This window comes from Photinus pyralis, unplaced genomic scaffold (assembly GCF_008802855.1).
Source record: "Photinus pyralis isolate 1611_PpyrPB1 unplaced genomic scaffold, Ppyr1.3 Ppyr1.4_LG3a, whole genome shotgun sequence".
NCBI lineage: Eukaryota > Metazoa > Arthropoda > Insecta > Coleoptera > Lampyridae > Photinus > Photinus pyralis.
The window spans coordinates 11,688,730-11,709,315 of record NW_022170509.1 but is presented as its reverse complement, the minus strand read 5'-3'; the positions used below and the strand labels follow the sequence as shown (position 1 = coordinate 11,709,315).

Here is a 20,586-nt window from a genome sequence, read left to right as displayed (position 1 = left end):
CAGGATTCATCACTGGTAGAGGGTACCATATAGGACAAATTATTCGTCAAGGTCACGTTATTAGGAAAGACCTACGGTCCATTACAATATATTAAGGCTGTTGACAGGCCAATATACCGCTTTAATAAGATTGCTCCAGCGGTAGAGGCCATCATACAGACATTGTGGACAGGATGAGACAGCTCAAACACATTTTATGCGGATGCGGGAGGCTGCTGCCGGGCAAAGATTAAAAAGTTGAAACCGCACGAGATGGGGGAACTAAACCTCAGAGAGCAGTAATTAGCTTTTTCAATCGGCTAAAACTATTCTAAAACGATAGTAAGAGCAGCACAAATAAATACTCAATAAATTATGTTAGTTCCCAAAAATCAATGCAAAAAGATTATTACGCCAAATACACACACAACCTTCCAGGTTCAGGCAATTTCCAGATCTCTATATAAAACCTTTCCAGCGAGCATTCAATCACTTTCGTAGGACTTTTTGGTTTTTTTCTAAACGCGAGAACGCTTTCTAGAACCTTTTTTCCAGGGCTTTCCGTGTTGTTTTCGAGAGCCTTACTATGTTAAAGCTTTCAAGGCTTATTTGATGATGGTTCTAGAGGGAGTGCACAGGTCATTTATAAAGCGGGGTCTGAATGCATTTTGTATTTTCTATATTAAATTCATTGTTAAATGTATTTTAATAACTACCTTTTCCAGAGGCAGACTGTAAATTGCTGTGGTGATCAAAGTCGAGAAGTTGCCGGGATCTCTTATAATGTCAGGAAGTCAATTCCCACATAGATCTGTAAATCCTCAGGCCTTTCGATTCCCAGATATAAACATATAAGTTTGCAGATAGTTTTGTTTCTGCAAAGAAAAATGTACCTACCTACTTGGTTTGCTGATGACCTCTACCCTCCTAGCTGTTTACAGCGAAAATAAATAAGATCTGAAAGTAGTAATTAAACAAGTAGGAGATGGGGAAAAGTAATTATGGTTTAGCTCGAATCAGAAAAATATTAATGGTAATGAGAATTGGAGAGGGGGAAGAAGTGCAAGTGTATATATGAACGATGAAATGGTGGAACAGGTAGAGAAAGTTGTAAATATCTAGGAAATATCGCAGGAGAAGCTGGGAAGAAATAAAGACGCGCATTGGAATCGCAAAAGCATTTGTCAGGAAAAGTAGAAACTGATGCGTAGCAAGTTGGACATGAATCTAAGGAAAAGAATAACGTGCTTTGATGAAGTGTTATTCTGTATGGTTGTGAAACATGGACAATTTTAAACAAGATAAGAAATGAGGCTATGGAAATGTGGAGAAGAATGCTTGGAGCAGGACAGGACGCGATTACGGACGAACAGGTACTAGAAAGAATAGAAGGAAGATCTTTGTATAACACAATCCTGAGAAGGAAAAGAATGTGGCTTGGTCATGTGGTAAGAGGGGATAGTTTACCAAAAGGCATGATTGAAGGAGCTGTGGAGAGTACAAGGAAAAGAGATGAAGATGGTAGACAATCTGAAAGAAGAGGATATGAAACGAGAGGCAATGGATAGAGAAAGGAAGAAAACTAAAACCTGCTGCTTATAGCAGAAAACTATAACAAAAGGTAGTAAAGCATTAAAAAACACAAAGTAGTGCTACTTCCCCCACTCAATTGTTTCTCTACTTTGCCAGGCTAAATATTTCTATACCTCCACCCCCATATGTCAATTTCAAAGTAATAAAGTTGTTTCACAAGTTTTTATTATCTAAATGGATCGCTAATTGAGATACATGTTCCATATTCACACATCAAGCAAATTTTAATAAAGTCTATAAAGTCAGTCAGAGCGAAGGCACTGGCATTTTATAAAATAACTACTACAATCAGAGTTGATTAAATTGTAGGTAAATACGCAGTACAGCAAATAAAGATATAAAGGTGTTAACTTAATTCTAGAAGAATTTGGTTTCAGTTCGACTACCGTATGATTAGATACACTTTCAGTTGATATTCACACATTAAGCAAATTTTAAAAGAATCTATAAAATCAGTCACATGAAGGCACTGGCAATTTATAATCGCAGTCAGCTGTCAGAGTCAATTAAATCGTAAATGTACAGTACAGCAAATAAAGATAAAGGTAATAATGAAAATCTTAAATTAACTTAATTAATCAGTTCAACTACCACAAAGAAGTAGAAAATCCACCTGGTGGTACACGAACTCGATTGGGAATCGTGGGCATCCCCGCTGGTAACTCAGAACTATTTTCCTCATTTTTATCATCACAATCTGCTTTAACATCGTTACGATTATCCTTTACCTCCTTGTTTTGCGAGTCATAATCGAAGCATGCGCTTATAGAGCTTTTGTCCTGTTGTCTTACACAAATTCTAGGATTAGAATTCCCGCTGCTACCGAAAATGTCTGAATGAGAACCGCCAGGTGGTCTCAGTACACGACTTGAACTTTTACCCTCGATTCCAACATTAACGTTCGTTGAAGTCATTCTAATAAACAAAAAAAATTATTGATCAGTTCAATTCAAACAAATTGACCATTAACTTCTAAAAGGCGTTTTGATGAAGGCAAAAGGTGACTATAAATACTTACTTGAGGTTAGTTATGAAGTAAACAACTACGTTAAATTACAGCGGGTTTTACGGAATTGTTTAACAAAAAGGCGTGTTTATTTAACAAAAGTAAAACGAAACCAAAACTAGACGTATGCACTGGTGGTTGTGGTAGAATAGAATTCGTTTCACTAACGACAATTTTTGATTGGCCAATAGGGACAGGCCAACGCTGTGACGATAGTGATACGAGTTGCAACCACGCAGTTCGGATTTTTGTGACGTTTCATTGGTTGAACGACCTCATTGTATCAGAGTGGGAAGTTTGAATTACACATGCTAGTGAGTCATACCAGTTTGAATGATAGGTTCATGTAACGTTTTTTTTTAAATAAATAACAAAAAAAATAAAGTCTGGATATGAGGACCCAGTAATTTCCGAATATAATCAGTTATTATTATATTACAAAAGTCTCAAATTCTAAAAACTAATTACTTGGTGTTACAAATTCGCTAAATTGATAGCATTGAACAATCCATTGGCTTCTCCTTGAAACACTTGAAGGTTCCATAAGGTGTACATTACACACGTTCCTCGAAAAAAATGTTTATAGAAATAAAATACAGGCCTTCCTATAAGTTTGAAATATGTGTGACACACTTTTGCGGAATTCTCTATTGATACCTAATGACACGTGAGACACGTCTCCTCACAAAAATTAACATCAAATCATTGTAGTCTGCAATGAGATGACAGGAGTGTTCTGGGAATGGGTTTGGTATGCTGCATTACTCATTCCCACAACAGCGTGGCGACGTGGCGTGCAATGATCAATTATTTTAAACACGATTATTGCAGTTGGTTACAGCCACTGACAGAATTAATGGTCTTCGGAATCCTCAACTGTAAGAAGAAAATTCGATCGAAACTTTAAGAACACGATAAAATGACTGTTCTTCCACAGTTAGAAACGAAAATGAATAAAAAATGAAACCATCAATGCTGTAGGACCATTAATGTTGGCAGTGACCGTACATCATTATGGATTTTCTTAATTGATGTTAGAAAATCTGTTACAAAATCGGATTTCTTCTTCAATGATATAACATTAGAATGCATTCTTTGACGAAACCATGTGGGTACACAATGTCCCTCTATTTTTCCGTGACTAACTTTCAACGGTGCCAAATCGGGACGGTTTTAGTAACCACAAAGACGGAAGGTCTTATCAAAATTTGACTCAATGGAGGTCCACTCAGGGGAGTATTTCCGCATAGACTGATATGCGTGACGAATATAAAACGATCTCCTTGCTTGCTGGTTTCGAAAGGAAGAATATTTACTGCATTCCATTGGTGAAAAGGAATAGAGCTCTTGAGCACTATATATGCTTTGTTGCAAGTTCTGCATAGTCTTTGTGGCGTGTTAGGTTGACAGTTGTGGCAATAGATCATAATTAAAAAAATACTCAAAACCGTTGAGGTTGAAGGGACAATCTGAACGCGCAAGTTATTGTAAAATTTAACCACTTGCAACCTCCCCTCCCCCTTATTCGCAAAATCGTGAACGGAAAGGAGAATGTGTATTAGCGCGCGGCTAAATCTCTTACGCACATATCACTTAAAGGTCAATTTCGTAGCCTATAATAATTTACGGAATGGTTATGGAATGGATATGGTATGGAAACGTTATGTATAGTGAGAATCAACCTTTAAGGTCCTACAAAGTAGAAAGCGGAACTGTTTTTGGCAACGGGCGCATTCCCGGGTGATGAGAATGAGCCAACAGAGCCAAAGTGAATGATCAAATGTGACACCCTAGTTAATCTTAATGCATGGAATAATAAGATGCTAGCAGCTTCTGAAACAGTTGTTGCTCTCATCTAATGCTGCATCGTGTGTACAGCCACCCCCCCCCCCTTGCTGCCGGGGTTAAACGTCGCCGTCTTGGACATGGTCTTTGATAGGCCATGACGAGAAACCAAGTTGACTTTCATCACGTCTTTGGAACTTGGAGGTATGGGGGGATTTTAGTCTTAAACGCCCGAATCAAAAGGAGACATTCTCAACAAAAAAAAAACGTAAGCCAAAGATGAAACTACTGATACCGAAAGGCTCAATGAGGAGGACAGATCTGGTTACTATAATACGCGAACTGAATACCAGGGAAGCTCCAGTCTAAATACCTAACTCCCCTTCCTACGGTATGGAGCCCCAACGTAGGTGACACAAAAAACATAATGAAGACAGGTGCACCGGACTTCAATGGAAACAGAGGCAGAAATTGCCTGTTGTCCTTGGACGAAACACTTTCTGTGCTGGATCAGCCAATATCGCGAGGCTCCAGCTCTGACTGCAGAGCAAGCCTAAGAAGCCACTGAAGGGACCAGAGAAAAGGCCCCGCTCTCATGGATCCACCCCCACGAATGAATAAATGAATATAGACGACGTTGGCAAAAAAATAAAAGAGCACGGGTCCCGTGAGACTCACACCCGTAACCAGGGTGATGTAGCAGAGATGGTAGGCATTTTTCAAGGCGGAGACCACCAAATTATGACCCAAAAATAAAAACTACAAATAAATGTTTTAAGTATTTTTGTAATACATAAATCCTTTTGAAGATGGTTGGTTATTAATGAGCTCCTAAAGCGGGTTCATGATTTTGAACTTTCTGTCCGTTCGTCCGTTCGTCCCTCTGTGTACATCTCGCGAACTGTTTCAAATTTTCCAATTCTGTTTTTAGTATTATGTTTATCATACCTCAATGACAATTTTTAGTGACCCAAGAGCTCGTTTGCTATATTTGTTACAAGTTTATTGTTCAATAAGATCAGTAAATGATCTAGATTTTTACATAACGATTCGTCCATTGTGAGGACTACAATTTTTGTGGTACTTAAATCATTTTTGTTTCCTTGTTTAATATTGCTTACAGGTGTGACCGGTCACTTTTTTAGTGCACATAAAAGGTGTAGCTCCTTCCCGTTTCAAAAATTTTGAAAATAAAAACTCACTTTTACATAACGATGCGTCTATTGCGAGAGCTGTAATTTATTCTTGTACATCGAACAGCTTTCTTTCCTTGTTTGATTTTGTTTATAGGACCCCAAGCCACCCTACAGTGTTTCAAAAATTCCAATTTAAGAAAAAATAAAACTCACTTGACATAATAATCCGTTTATTGTGAGGGCTGTAATTTTTGTGGTATTTTTGCTCCTGCGTGACTAATTTTTGTTTTTTTTCTAAGGGTGATATTAACCACCTTCTGCAAGACGCGCGTTTTCAAGGGGTAGTCGAATTTGACCTTTGTGCCCTAAGTGTCTTAGAGCTCGAATCGCGGTCTCCCTTTCTCGTGTCGCCAATAGAAGCTCGAGCTACCAGCGAGAAGTGCCCCAAAAATTGAGTACTATTTTGTGGAGGGTTTTTAGAGAAATCCACCAAGATGCGCATTGAGAGTGAACGGGACGTAGGTGGGTACCGACATCTTACTGATGGTATTAATGGTGGAGTCAAAATTGGCTAATAAATTAATGATCCACCACACAAAAATGCGCTGAAGTCCCTTCGATCTCACACGAGGACTTTGATGATTTCTTAAATTCTACTTTATAGCACTATTTTTAACAACTAATAAAAAATTGCATCTCTTGCAAATGATAGGGGAATTGCCAGGAACATAACAAATAATAAATTATCAACTTTGCACGCATTTTTCTCAGTAGGTACTGCAGAGGGTTGCTGGCATTCGCTGTTTTCCAATTTCACATTACAGCACCTTTACTAACAAGGAAAGAAAAATTCTATCCTCCAGGGGCATAATAATTAAGAATAAATTATTAATGCACACTTTAGCGGGCGGCGCTAAATAAAATGCTGTTGTATTGCCAAAGTGCACGCGGCGAGCGCCGTCGTCGGAGTGAGCGCAGATGCGGGTCTTCTGGCTGGTGGAACGCGGAGTGAGGTCGAGATGGCGAACTGGTTCTGCAGGAGGAGAACTGGTTGTTTCTTGAAGCACTGTCGAAGTAGGAATTGCTTTGCAGAGTTTTGTTGGTAAAGTTGCTATGTACGCTAAGTTTCGTTGGGGAAAGTTATTACTGGGTTCAAGGTTCTAGGAAAACAAATCCCTAACAACTCTCTGAATTTTAGAAGACGATATGGTAACTGTGGTAGTTAATCAATGAAATGGTGACGTCACTGCGTAAATAGGCATTGAAACCGTGCCGTCATTATCGACCAATAATAAAAGCCGCCACTGCTTTAATTATCTGTACTCTTTGGTTTTTATGTCGGTGTCCTTGATTCGCAGTATGGCCATGGTAACTAAATGGGGTCCTCATTAATGCTCATATTGGTATCACTGCCAGCATAATATAAATGACAGCTATATACTCAAACTTATTTTTGATGATTATTTTGGCAACGTTTTGATACGATATCAACTGTCCAACGTGCTTATGTGTAAAATAGCATATTTTCATAGCTGAATTTTTGTATTGAGTGCTTTGTGATGTTGCTTTTAGTGGCAGTTTAAAAATAAATTGTGATATTTATGTTCTTGCACACCATACTTATAGGAACCAGAAGGAAGGAGTTAAAATTATAATAATGCCCTTATTTGGAAAGAAAGATCCAGAGAAGAAGAGTAAAAAGGAGTCCAAAGATGCAGAGAAACCTCAATGTGTAGAGGACAAATACACATTGAAGGACTTGCTAGGAACGTATGTTTTGTTTACTTATTCACTGGTCGCTCTCTCCATGTAATATTCTCTTTAGGGGTGCCTTTTCGGTTGTAAGGCTAGGTGAAAGTAAAGAGCAGCATGGCCAATTGTACGCTATTAAAATTATAGATAAGAAGGCTCTGAAGGGTAAAGAAGATTCTTTAGAGAACGAAATTAAGGTTTTACGGAAGTAAGATGACCATCACTTTAGTATACCATTTATAATTGTATTTGCTTACATTACAGATTAACTCATCATAATATCGTGCAGCTTTTAGAGACTTATGAGGACAAATCTAAAGTTTACTTAGTAATGGAATTGTAAGTGAGCTTCTTACTAGGGGCGGTCCACAAAACATATGAAATTATCAAGTCCTACCTTGCAGGATTTCTCGTTGCAATAACTATAACTGACTTCCTAGCTATTGAATTTTGACATGCACTGTCCGGTTGATTTTAATATCAATCCTTTCTTTCTAGTATTTCCATTTGTTTGTTACTCTTGTTATATGTTGAAATGATATACCTGTTATCAAGCCTTTTACATAATGAGTTTAAAATGTATAGAAAAGTAGCTATTTATATGTGAATGATGAAGTTTGATGGCTACGGACAATGCCCTCTGTCAGAAACAAAAACCCAAGATACAAGTTGTTAACCCAATTGACATTGTATTAGTTTTCTTGATACTTTAAATGTTGGAAAATTGAGTAATATTCTTGTAAAGTACAGTCCTGATTAAATAGTTTCAATAGCAAAGTAAAAATCTATCACCCTCATAATTCGTTAGCAAAAACAAATATTTTTTTCCAAATAATACGAAGGATCAAAATGTTTCATGTCGGAGAAATGTACCCACAAATTCAAAAATTTTATTTAGATTTTTCCAGCAGCCAGTGGCAGCTCCTGCCATTTCAAGTTGGGGTCATGGGGATACCAACTAAACACTGATTTGTTGTCTCTTAATTTAAAGAAAACTTATTTTGTGTATTTTTCATTAATAAATCGCCAAGTTCCTCTCAATAACGTTTTGATTCATTCATTTAGTTGTTTAAATCAAAACTACTTAAATTGTGTATGTGATCACAACATAATGGCAGCTTCTGAGGTTAAGTACTTAGGTATCCTAATTGACTGTAACTTACGATGGAAAGCCCATGTGGACAATGTAACTAAACGAATAAGATTGTTAACGTACAAAATTAAATTACTTAAACCAATATTACCTGACAATTTATTAAATATGGTATATTACGCTACAGTACAGTCGGTTATTATTATGTACGGCATTTTAGGATGGGGTGCAGTAGCAGATTGTTATTTGCATCAATTAGAAATTTTACAGAAACGGATGATTAAAATACTTATGGGTAAAGACTATCGTTACCCTACCAATTTTCTGTTCGCTGAATCGGGATTATTAACGATTCGACAATTGTACCTATCTGCAAAAGAATGCTACTTTTACTTTTGAGCGCAAAGATACATATAAAGTGCTTTCCCATGAACATTATACTAGAAGCAACCAAAAAACGTTAATAATTCCTAAAACGAGTACTTCTCATGCCCATCATCATGCATTATACTTGGGTGTTAAGCTTTATAATAAAATGCCTATCTATTTAAAAAATTGCGAGACCCTACATGCGTTTAAGAAAAGGTTTAAGGATTGGATATTAGGTGTAGAATTGGATTTTTACTCCAAGCTATCGTGAATCTCTTTCTAGCCCTTATGTGGTTCTATATTTTTGTTTTGTTCTTTTTTTTTGTATTAGTGTACTTACATGTATATATACTCGATTACCCATCATGCACCAGCCTTGGCTTATGTGATTGTTGCCAATTTTTTCATTATATCAATAAATAATTATATTATGCTAAATAAATACAAAATACAAATACAAATTGCATTGTATATTCAGTTTTAATAACAAAAAACAAAAAATATTAGTAACAAAATTTACAATAATAAAAATGTCAAAAGTAATTTTCATTTTAAATGCCTGCGACATACACTACCTCAGATATAAAGCACGCTCTTGTGTGATATTCAAAAAAATAAACAAAGAAATCTTAAGAGACTTTTGGGGATGTATGAGTGAAATATTTGGGTTCATGTTTATGGCCTGTTTTCGTTTTGACTCCTCGACCACCATTATTTTGATTCTGACTTGTTTAATTGGGCTGTAAAATTTTATGTTTGCAGTATCACAATCTCCTATGTAGGTCATTTTAATAGGATTATTAAATTGATTTTGAGCAGGAAGGGGGAGAGCTAAATCCAATGGATCAGAAAAATGAGATGGATCTCCAGCTGGACATTTATTAACGATAATTTTGTGTTGCTGTCTGTTTTGTCTGTCTGTGTGCACGATAACTTTGTTTAAAGATGTCCAATCGCTTTGAAAATTTGTACACTTGTTCTTACAGATATAAAAAAGGTGGTTATTGTTTTTGGTAGTGGTTGTTGGTAAAACAAATGCTATCATTTATTTATGTCAACTATTTCTGTTATGGGTAGTCTGATTGGGTGGCATATGCACGACTGTTGTTATGTTTGACAAGAGTAACCAATTTGCTTGTTTAAGGAGGATTTGTACGAGGGGTATTAACCACTTTACAGAAAAGGGTATACTTTGTTTGTATTGTAGATATTGTTGGCAATATTTGATTATTTTTGCCGTATTTTCGTATGTACATGTATTTGCAATATTCATCATTATTGTATGGTTAATGGTATTGTATTTTCAGCGCTAGACATTTTCCAACGAAGTTGGGTGCGCTATTGCAGCCGCTTTCTCTGTCCGTTCGTCTGTCCAAGGCCTGAACTACTATAATTTTTGAATATATTCAGTTTGTTTTTTTAAAATTTGGTAGCTTATAGCTCTGGCTTCTCATAAAATCACGACGATTAATGTGCGCATGCCCAGAATGTTAACTTTCTTAGTTATTGAGACACTTCTCCGAAGTTCTTTGCAATTGAGCAAATGTACATTTTAATATTTTTTGGAAACCCAATTTGGTTCACATATTCTTAGACATAAAAGGAAGACCTGAAAAGCTTTTGGGCAGAACGCGCATGTGCAGGTGGTATCTGCTAGCCACACCAAATTTTTTACTGTGTACCAACAACATAACAGTCCAATATTGTTTTTCGTTCTGTTTACCAGTTAAATATGAAAATTTTGTTAGTTGACACATTTTGTTGTTCATCTTCTGGTTCTTGAATATTTTGGGTTTTCCATTTTTGCGAGGCCGTCAGTTTGAAGATGGAAGTATGTGCCTCATCAATACTTCCATGCTCAAAAAATCCAGATCGGATAAATTAACAGTTTCTCTTGCAATGCTTCCATATCCTCTTGTGGCCGTGAAACAACTATAAATCCACTTAAACAACTATGTTGCAATAATACAGATGACATAGGGGCCGTTTCCGATTGTGATTTAAAAAAAATTTTTAATTGTTGGATTTTTCTCTCCGCCTCCTAGTTTTCTTTAAAATTGTTTTTTAAATGTTTATAAAAGTTGGATACCATCCAATAAGATCTTTTGCTTACCTTCATAGTCAATTTGAAGTATGTAATGTTTCCATTACATAATTTATCTTTTGCTGTAGGTAAATGTGTATGCACCTCTCATTTATCTAAGTTTTTAAAAGTGATTTATCCTTATAATTTTGTTGCGGAGAAAAGGGCAATATTCTGAGATGACAGTTCTCCAAAAAACTACCATGAGGTGACTGAGGTTTATCGAGAAAGGGTTGTGGAGTATTTCTTTGTTGGGTGGTTTTAAACCCTTACCACGCGTTAAGTCTTCCTTTGGTTGAGCGGTTATTCCAGACCCCCCAGTGCTACGATCTTTGCAACTCTTTTTAGGAGAAGAGAACCTGATTCCTTCCCAAAAATTATCATGAGATTGCTGAAGGTGAAACTGTATTGTGTAAGGAATGGTTACTGAGGTACCCCCCAGTAGACGACAGTTTTATTGCCATCTCCAAAAAACCACGAGGTTACTGAGGCTTATAGAGAAATTTTTGGTATTGTGAGGGGTTTGTAATATTACAAATATTCATAATAGGTATTTACATATTTTTAAACACTATAGGGAAAGTGTACACCATATGTCTACCGAGTGGTTTACCTCTCGGATTTGTAGTTATAATTTTGGGTGGTTATCTCAAGAAATGGACAAAAGTTTTTAAATTGAAATTTAGTAGAGATGTTAATATTTAAATTCTACTTTTTTATTATATTGTCAAATATTCTGAGGCAGCTTTAGATTCCAAATGTATTAAAATTACACAGTCCTGCATATGAAACAAGCAAAAATGTAATGACACCACAATATTGAGGGTGCATAGGCTGATTAAACGCAAGGAAAACGTTACCAAATTTGCAAAAAGCTGTTTCGCACTACTTCTTTGTGTTTATACAAATATTTTTTACCATGCGCACTTCAAAGATTGTTACATTCACATTCAACTTTTTTAACCAGTTTTAGCACAGTGTACAAGTTCAGCTTGTGGATCGCCCCTCAGCTTCCCGCTTTTGTACTCTCGCTCATTATTTATTTGCTTAGGGTTACCGGAGGTGAGCTTTTCGATCGTATCGTCGAAAAAGGGTCGTATACCGAGAAGGACGCGTCCGGTCTGATTCGTCAAGTTTTGGAAGCCGTCGACTATATGCACGAGCAAGGTGTTGTACATCGCGACTTGAAACCCGAAAATTTACTATACTACAGTCCGGATGAGAACAGTAAAATTATGATTAGCGATTTTGGATTGTCCAAAATGGAAGACTCGGGTGTGATGGCGACGGCGTGCGGTACTCCAGGTTATGTTGGTACGTTAGAGGTTGTTTCGGATGTTCGATTTTAAGTGTTGTGGTTTAGCTCCCGAAGTACTCGCGCAGAAGCCTTACGGTAAAGCGGTCGATGTTTGGAGTATAGGTGTGATATCGTATATATTACTTTGTGGTTACCCTCCATTTTATGATGAAAATGACGCGAACCTTTTTGCGCAAATACTTAAGGGGGAATTCGAATTCGATTCGCCATACTGGGACGAAATTAGTGATTCAGCAAAGGATTTTATAAGACATTTGATGTGTGTTAATGTGGAAAAGCGCTATACTTGCCGACAAGCTTTAGGTCATCCATGGTAAGTCATTTTGTACTATGGACTCTTCTAATATGTTCAATTTTAGGATATCAGGAAATGCAGCTAGTAATAAAAATATTCATGGTACTGTTGCCGAACAGTTGAAAAAGAACTTTGCTAAATCACGTTGGAAAGTAAGTATTTTTGGAAAGAGAGATGTACGTTTTGAATATGCATTTAACCAGATTAAAACCAAGGCACTTTGTGTTAACCCCAAAGCCATTGAGGCCCAAAAGTGTTTGTGTTATACCTGTATCCATTCTTGCGTCGGTCAAGTTCTAACTATTAAGTGATTTTGTCATCGTCCCTCTATGACTGATCCATTAACTAGTTTTAACAATATCAGGATGGATTCTCATAGATTTAGTTCAGTCAATGAGATGGTCAAGCATAAAGCCGACTTATTTTTAACTTGCCAGTTTAATTCAAGACCTATTTTTGAAGAGAAATTTGTATTGGGAGATCATAATACGGAAGAACGAATTTAAATTATTGCATTTCTGAGATCCTGATTTCCGAAAGAGGGCATGTGAACCTCACACGTGTTTATCAATTTAAACCTTCTCGCATTTCTATAATGAAGATTAGCAGTTTCTAAAGAATATTTTATACCAGGAGACCATAAATACGAAAAAACTAGTTTGTCAATAAATCTGAACCCATTTTTTTTTTGTTTTTTTTTATTCTTTTGAATGGTTTCCCATTATAGAACATGTCAATGTTTGATCTACATTCTAACTTAACTAAGTATACTTTTTTTTTTAAATGTTTAATTAGATAGCTTAAACGGAAAGCTTAAGGTTGAAGAACTCGTTAAATGAATATAAAGGCAATGCGTGAAAGTATGATTTTATTCTTTTTTTTGTATATATTCATATCTTCTTCTTCAATTTTGTAATAATAATAATAATATTTATTAGACCATTAGACCATGTAACATGATATTGATCAAGTCAATGACAGAGGTTGTGTAAAATATCACATAACTAAATAATTTGAATAAAATATAACATAAGTACATAATTGTATTACTAACAATACCAAATGTAATTAAGTACCTACGCGAATCTGACAAATACTCTTCCACTGAATAGTAACACTGGGACAATAAAAAATGCATTACCTGAAACTTAAATTGTTTATGTCGGGTTTCAGACTTGAAACACTCTGGGAGTTTGTTAAAAAGTAATGAGCCCATATATCTCGGATTATTTTCTGACATACTTAGTCTATGCGCAGGAATGCAGAAATCCTTACCACGCCTTGTATTGTAACTGTGATTATAGTTATTAACAGAAAACTCCTTTGGATTTTCTTTCACAAACATCAGAATTTCTAGAATATATATAGCAGGAACAGTTAATAGTCCAAGTTGTCTAAATATATTTCTGCATGATGTTCTCTTCTTTACACCCACTATAGATCTCACTACTTGCTTTTGAATTAGGAAAATCCTATAAGTTAGATCTACCCCAAAATAGAATACCATATTTAACTTTGCTGTAGAAATGCGCATAGTAGAAACTTAACAGCACTTTTTCACTACTAAAAGATTTTAATTTAATATTGCATAGGCACTTGATGCTAAACTTTTGGATAAACTGTCTATATGGGTATTCCATTTCAAATTACTATCAAGATAGATGCCTAAGAATTTGGTACATTTCTCCTGAGGAATTGATTTCGTGCTTGTTTTAACTAACAGAGATTCCTTCCTTATGATCTCACGCAGATTGAAATTTATAATTAATGATTTACTAGCATTGAGAACTAACTTATTACTATTGATCCATTGAACGACACTATTTACTGAAGACTGTGCGTTCTCGACTACCTCACTCCCCAGAAAAAAGATAACTAGTGTCATCCGCAAACATAACAATATTAATTGTATTTAAATGTATTTAAGCGACTGTAACTTTGAGAAGAAATGCTTGTATCAAGGGATCATAATGAGTGGAATTGTTCACTGTTCTGCATTTCTGTGATCTTTATACCTACAGTGATATTTAAAGGAAGCATTCGATGCGATAATGATATCATTGTAAAAGGAAACTGGCAGTACTTTATAGGTGAAAGGTGCAGTCATTGATAGAAGTAATGATCATGGAATAGGTAAACCCTGCAGCATAAGCAAACATTTGACCGTCAATACCTTTTAACCTTTTTTGTAAACGTTTCTATGATCCTTTTGCAACAATTGGAACAAAGATATTTATATCAAGAGAACATAATGCAACGTAAATATTTTTAAATACCTTTGCGTTTCTATGATCCTGAAGTAATCATTGTGGTAGTTAAATGTTGTGGTATGTCTGTGGCCCTGGTACAATAATCATTTATGCGAAAAAACGTTTTTTTTTCTCTTAATAATCGTCAAACATTTTTCTATTCATAAGATACTGTTTTAAAAAAAAAAGAAGAAAGTATCAGGACAACATGGTAAGCGTTTAAAGAATAAGATTTTAATTTCCCGCCTGCCAGGGGGGAAAGAGCCCTCAGCTTAGTCTGCCCTATATTATTGGAGCGTTAAACCGCAATCGCCTGGCTCGCTCAACGGGTGGAGCTCAGCCACAGAAGGGCCAGCCCTTGAAAACCAGTTACCATTACAAACGTCAATAGTAGATGTAAGTACAGGCTGCGTGCTACAGCATGGCGAGAGATTTAGATGCGCGCTTTACTTGAACGTTTCCAGTGCCGTTGTCATGATAAAGCACTATAATATAGTAAGATATGCTCAACTGAATGCCACTGAAGTAGGAAACTCAATGGACAAGTTTTCACGGAAGTTAGTAATGTCTTATTCGGTCTGCGCCGTTATTCGCCATGCTATAGCGCGCGGCCTGTACATTGCTGGTCGCGACATTTGGCAATGGTGCAAACAGCGCCATATTTGGTTGTTCGAATTTTTTTTTTCTGGAAATTTTATGCTTTAACAATAATAATAATACTATAATTGACGGACAGTCTCCATTATAAAAATGACGTTCCATTTCTCTCCGGAACTTCTAATGTGTAATGTGTACTAAACATAACAGAATGAATTTAGCAATCAGCTCTTATATACAGGGTGAATTTTTTGTTTTTTTTTTGTTAAATATGGCGGTCTTCTTGGAAACTAGGTAGGATAGAGAGGCGATTAAATAGGAAAAGAATTTACTAACCGTTTTCAATGCATGCATAGAGTTTATTGGTACGAGTCAGAGTTTTTTTAAATTATTTTTTGTACTTATCAGTGGCAAACACAATTTTCAATTTTTTAAAAATGTTTATTTTGAAATGGTTTTGTAATTAATCGTTGATTTCAGCAAGCATATCATGCAACAACGGTTATCCGTCAAATGCAACGAATGGCTCTCAATAGCGGTGGTAGTGGGTGCCGTAGTCCCATATCTCAACGTAGCATGTCAAGTATGTCCGGCGGTGAGGCCTGCGGTAGTGTAAATGGATCCCAAGATAAGTAATTTAATTTTGAATATCTCCATTTAGCAACCATTTAAGAACAAATTGTTATTTTTTTAGAATGAGTTACGTTAGCTTTTATTTGCTTAATAATTTGAAAATTTTGTGACCAAAACGTTGCTACGATGATTGTATCATTTGACTCATTCTAAAAACGCATTTTCTTTTAAAGATTTGGTCTGTTTGGACCATCGCTCACGTAAAAAGACTTCCATACTGAAAACATGTGATTTATATATCATACTAAACGTAACAGACTTATAGTTTTACACAGGATTTGAGCCATATCCCTTAGAGAATATTTAATTTTTTTTATAGGCGGCCTATGTTCCACTTACTTTCCATTACTTAACCTTTTAACAATGTTATCTCTTACGATGCTCTCTTATATTGTTTTACTTATTTATTTATCGATAAATCAATATATATTTTTTTATAATTTTGTAAATTGTTGCGATATGCACAAATTTTATCATAGAAGCATATATTTGTAAGTAGCGTTTAAGTTTTATTATAGTCAAATCCAATATAAATATAGTGTTAAGAGCAGGAGCTGAAATTTTACCGTTATGTTCATCCAAGTAGTACTTCTAAACATAAAAAAGCCAAAAAATCTTACTTTAAAGCAATATTAAATGTTAGAAATATGAATAACAACAACAGTTACATTATTAATATACACTAAAAAAGTTGCTTCTATGGTTTTAGACATTGTAGTGTATGTAGCGTAAACATTTTAATTCCATTTTGTACCTTATTCTGATATTACTAAGTATATCATGTTCAGAATTATTTTTGCACGGAAATTACTCCTTACACTTGCAAATGTGCGTCTAAATGTGAATGCTTTAGCTGTTTCGTGCACCCACTTTATTTTTCACGAACAAGGTGAATGTGTCAAATCTAATTATTTTATAATTACTTTTGGCGCAGTCTTTGTATTTCTTAATAGGCCTACACTGAAAAGCCTATGACGCTAATGGCCACACGAAGAAAGAAGAATGATTGTTTATCCGTCCTTGAAGAGTTGCTTTATGCTTTCGTTATTGGCCTTGAACATGATATACAAAAATTTTAGTTCACTCACAACATGTGATATGTAACTATACTATCATATCTGTTATTATGTATTCAATATAATATACTGTATATTGTAAAAAGCATTTAAAAAAATGTAGCAGTTATCAGTTGCGTTTACTGTTCACGCAATGCTAAAAAAAGCTACTGTGTGTTGCTTTTAAATTATATAAGTTCGTTATCTTCTCGTCACCAAATACCAAACTTCTTAAGCGGTAGCGTAATACGTGTCTTATAGTTAACAGCATAAATAACGATCAATACTGTGATTTGCTTCTAACATTCAGTCAAAACTAAAAATGCTGTGAAAGATTCACTATTTGTGTATGCAATATATTAAGCAACCGGGTTTCTGCAAATAGATTTTAGGACAGGCCGCGTTCGGGATTTCGATAACTCTCTATAAAATGCTCGCAAAGATACAATCAGTCAAGGTCACAACATCAATCTAATATGTTCAGGACATAACAGTCAAATTTATCTAAATTTTTATGTTAGAAATTCTTCAGTCAGCCATCATTAGGTATAGGTACATGAGGTGCGTTCCATTTTTCATTTCAGGAGTGTAGAGACTATACGGTGGAAACGGTCACTTGATCACTGGAGCCAATTAATAACTGTACAGTAAACGAACGACATGAAGCGGAACATAACCTCCAAATTTTGTATAGCTTAACTTCAAACGGGTGCAGCACTAATGGATAACATCACCAAAATATTTTTGGCTGTAATCCTGCATGAGGGTGCAAATTTGTTATTTTTCGTCATTGCGCTCCGTCTACATTCTTTCATGAGATGGAGTGTTTGGAGTTAACTCCTTTTACTCTCTTTTGTAATAAAAAACGATACGGTGTCATCACTTTGTCTGGTGTGCCAATAAACGAACGGTTTAAAGCAAAAAGAGTGATTAGAACGCCGTTCGTTTATGTGTTCTGATGGTATGTTGTAGGAATTCATCAATTTTTTTTAACAAAAACCCAGTTTTGTGCTGGCCACACAAGGTAATCCAAGCATCTAATACCAATCACTGCCTAGGTATAAAGCTGTCTAATCATAAGCAAAAAATTAACTTAACTTTTGAGAGAGTGGTAGGAGTGGAACAACTGCTTTGTATTTAGACTGTGACACTACTAGATAGATTCGATCACCTGCTGCTTCTTCATTATTGTACCCTACAATCTTTTAGTATTATTACCAACATAATACTGTTTTTCCTAATTTTGACGTTTGGTAAAGTATCTTGCGGAAGGCGCCGTTTACATTATGTGTATTTATGGTAATGGGAAACCTTTGCAGAAGGTATGTGTCTTTCATTATCCTTACTGATGCAAACTTTTTGCAAGCGTTTGTTTCTACCAAATGCACCATTGCAGTGTACCTTGACTGTTCTATGCGAAAATTGTCAGCAAAATGCAATGGGGAAAATTTTCCACTTTCGAATATGCCCAGGAAAATGTCATTTCTCAAAACCTACTTCAGGAGGCATTTTTAAAGTACAGTAAGCGTTCGGTAATCCGGCACCCAAATTGTTTCGCCTATGCCGGATTTGTATGGGATATGACGTATTCTTTACATCTTACATACAGTAACAGAGTACTAAAGTAGGTAGAAAAAGTCCGCCATTTATCTAAGTGACCGACGCCCACGGACAACTACTAGGCACTCTACGTAGACAGGCGCCAACGAAAGCAGAAAAAGACGCGTGGTTACGCTGTCAAGGATTTTGAAATAAGCTCAACGCTTATTATTATTATTATGCCGGACTATTAAGCGCCTCCTGTACCCAGTCATCACTGACTGTGTGTTAATGATCTTGGGCCATTTGTGCAAGCATTAAACGTGTCTTTAAATTAGGTAGATACATTTCCCGTCCATCTGCAAGTTCTCATAGCAATAGAATACCATTTTGAGCTAAATTGGCTTAGCCTTTATACCGTACTTATTTTAAAATACACTCTTGTGTCCTGCTCATATTAAATATTGCCTGTTTTCTTAATATAAACTGTAGTCGCTTACGTAGGAAGCACCTCATTTGCGAGTATTTTCGTTATCCTCGTCATGATTTCGGCATGTTATGCATTTTAAGCAATACTAAACCTTCTTATTCGCTGTGATGTCATACAGAAGATTTATTAGAGGTTAATTTGTTGGAGGTAGCAACTAGATGTATCGGATGGCAGTTGGTATTTGTGCAATTCACAGTTAAATAAATAGTGTAGGTAGGGGCTTCCAAAAATTGAGGTAGTGTAGGTTTCATTCCGTTTTTCTAATTTATGGCTTACAGTTTGAGTTGCTCCCTCCAGGGCGCCACAGGGATTCTGGCCAAGACCAGCATGGCCGCCTCTGAATATATCACAAGCTTTAACTGTGCAATTGTAATCTTTTTTTTTGCGCAGGAAAAAGGAGCTTCGGTATACTAACTGCCATTTTTGAAGTTTGTGTTAAAAATATCCTCAATGAAATGTGCACGAGTTTTGATTAACATTCCGTTATAGCTTGTATATAAAAAAAATCTGTTAATATTTGTTGGATTGAGGAAAAGAAGGATCATAGTTGTACAATGTAAATTATTCCATAAACATAACTGCAAACAGAATATTATTCAGTGGCGCTTTGAACATAAAGCGAAGTGTTCTTGAATAATATTTGTCCAATTATTGAATTGTACATAATTGTTAGTTAATGTAAAGGGCAATGTGTTTTGCAATGTAGATTTTTTAACAAATTTACCGTTTGTTTATATATGTGTATATATAAGTGCTGCTGCAATAGCTTATATTTTAAGTTTCTTTATTTGAAGATAGGTTTCTTAATTTGTTTTTAAATACTAAGAGACATAGTGTTTACAATTGTTATTTAATTATGTATCACAATTATGTTTTATTGTTAAGCATCTAAAAAATTTTAAATAAAAATTAGAAAATGTTACCCTCATTTCACTTTTACCACACACATGCACACATATGTCCTTCAAGAGCATTGAAACTGTTGTGCTGTGTAGCTTGCGGGGAAGAGCACGTAAATTCTTTTAGGGTCAACACGATCAACATTGTTATATTTGCGTATACCAACATATGAGATTACAATAGACATATGATGTCTATGGTGGTTACGTGTTATTATAATTATAAAGATAAAATACTAAGATGGGGTTAAACGTAACGCTACTCATGACCATTTTGCGAATGACAAAAAAAGTCAAACTTTGCCATGCTGAGATTCAGGATTGTTTAGTAGATTATGTTAAGTTGATAGAAATTAGTGTGGCAACCTTGCATCAATCAAAAGTCTCCCTTTTAGTCGGAGTGTCACTTTAAAATGTTGGCATGAGAGTTGATCTCGTAAGCGGGATTGAGGAGTACATTTTTATAATATCAGAAATGAAGTAATAGTTAGCGACAATTTTTTAAATAGCCGATTGTAGTTTCTAGAACATTCAGTAAGAGTATTTTAGTGTTAACTCACTCGGGGTAAATAAAATAATGTAAATTTAATTACGTAATTGGTTTATGTACAATTAAATTATTTTTTATAACGGTCCTTAAAATAGATTGATTTATAATATTAATTATTATTTATCACTTCGGCGTCGATATTGGATATTAAATACAATTCAATTT

At 35.5% G+C, this 20,586-nt stretch overlaps 1 protein-coding gene across 1 annotated transcript; it reads left to right on the top strand.

Moving 5' to 3' along the window:
* Positions 1-6,899: 6,899 nt before the first annotated feature.
* Positions 6,900-16,241, top strand: LOC116165479 (calcium/calmodulin-dependent protein kinase type 1). The gene is made up of 7 exons (XM_031479948.1): positions 6,900-7,269; positions 7,325-7,459; positions 7,516-7,590; positions 11,848-12,110; positions 12,160-12,427; positions 12,474-12,561; positions 15,736-16,241. Exons 1-7 carry the CDS (start codon positions 7,157-7,159, stop codon positions 15,889-15,891), a joined length of 1,098 nt encoding a protein of 365 aa, XP_031335808.1. The 5' UTR covers positions 6,900-7,156; the 3' UTR covers positions 15,892-16,241.
* Positions 16,242-20,586: the final 4,345 nt, after the last annotated feature.

What these genes read in the sequence shown, in the direction of transcription:
- LOC116165479 (XM_031479948.1), top strand. Translation starts at nt 7,157, where the DNA reads ATGCCCTTATTTGGAAAGAAAGATCCAGAGAAGAAGAGTAAAAAGGAG. An exon ending in GAAATTAAGGTTTTACGGAA is followed by an intron (nt 7,460 to 7,515) that starts GTAAGATGACCA and finishes CTTACATTACAG; the next exon opens with ATTAACTCATCATAATATCG. An exon ending in CGGTACTCCAGGTTATGTTG is followed by an intron (nt 12,111 to 12,159) that starts GTACGTTAGAGG and finishes GTTGTGGTTTAG; the next exon opens with CTCCCGAAGTACTCGCGCAG.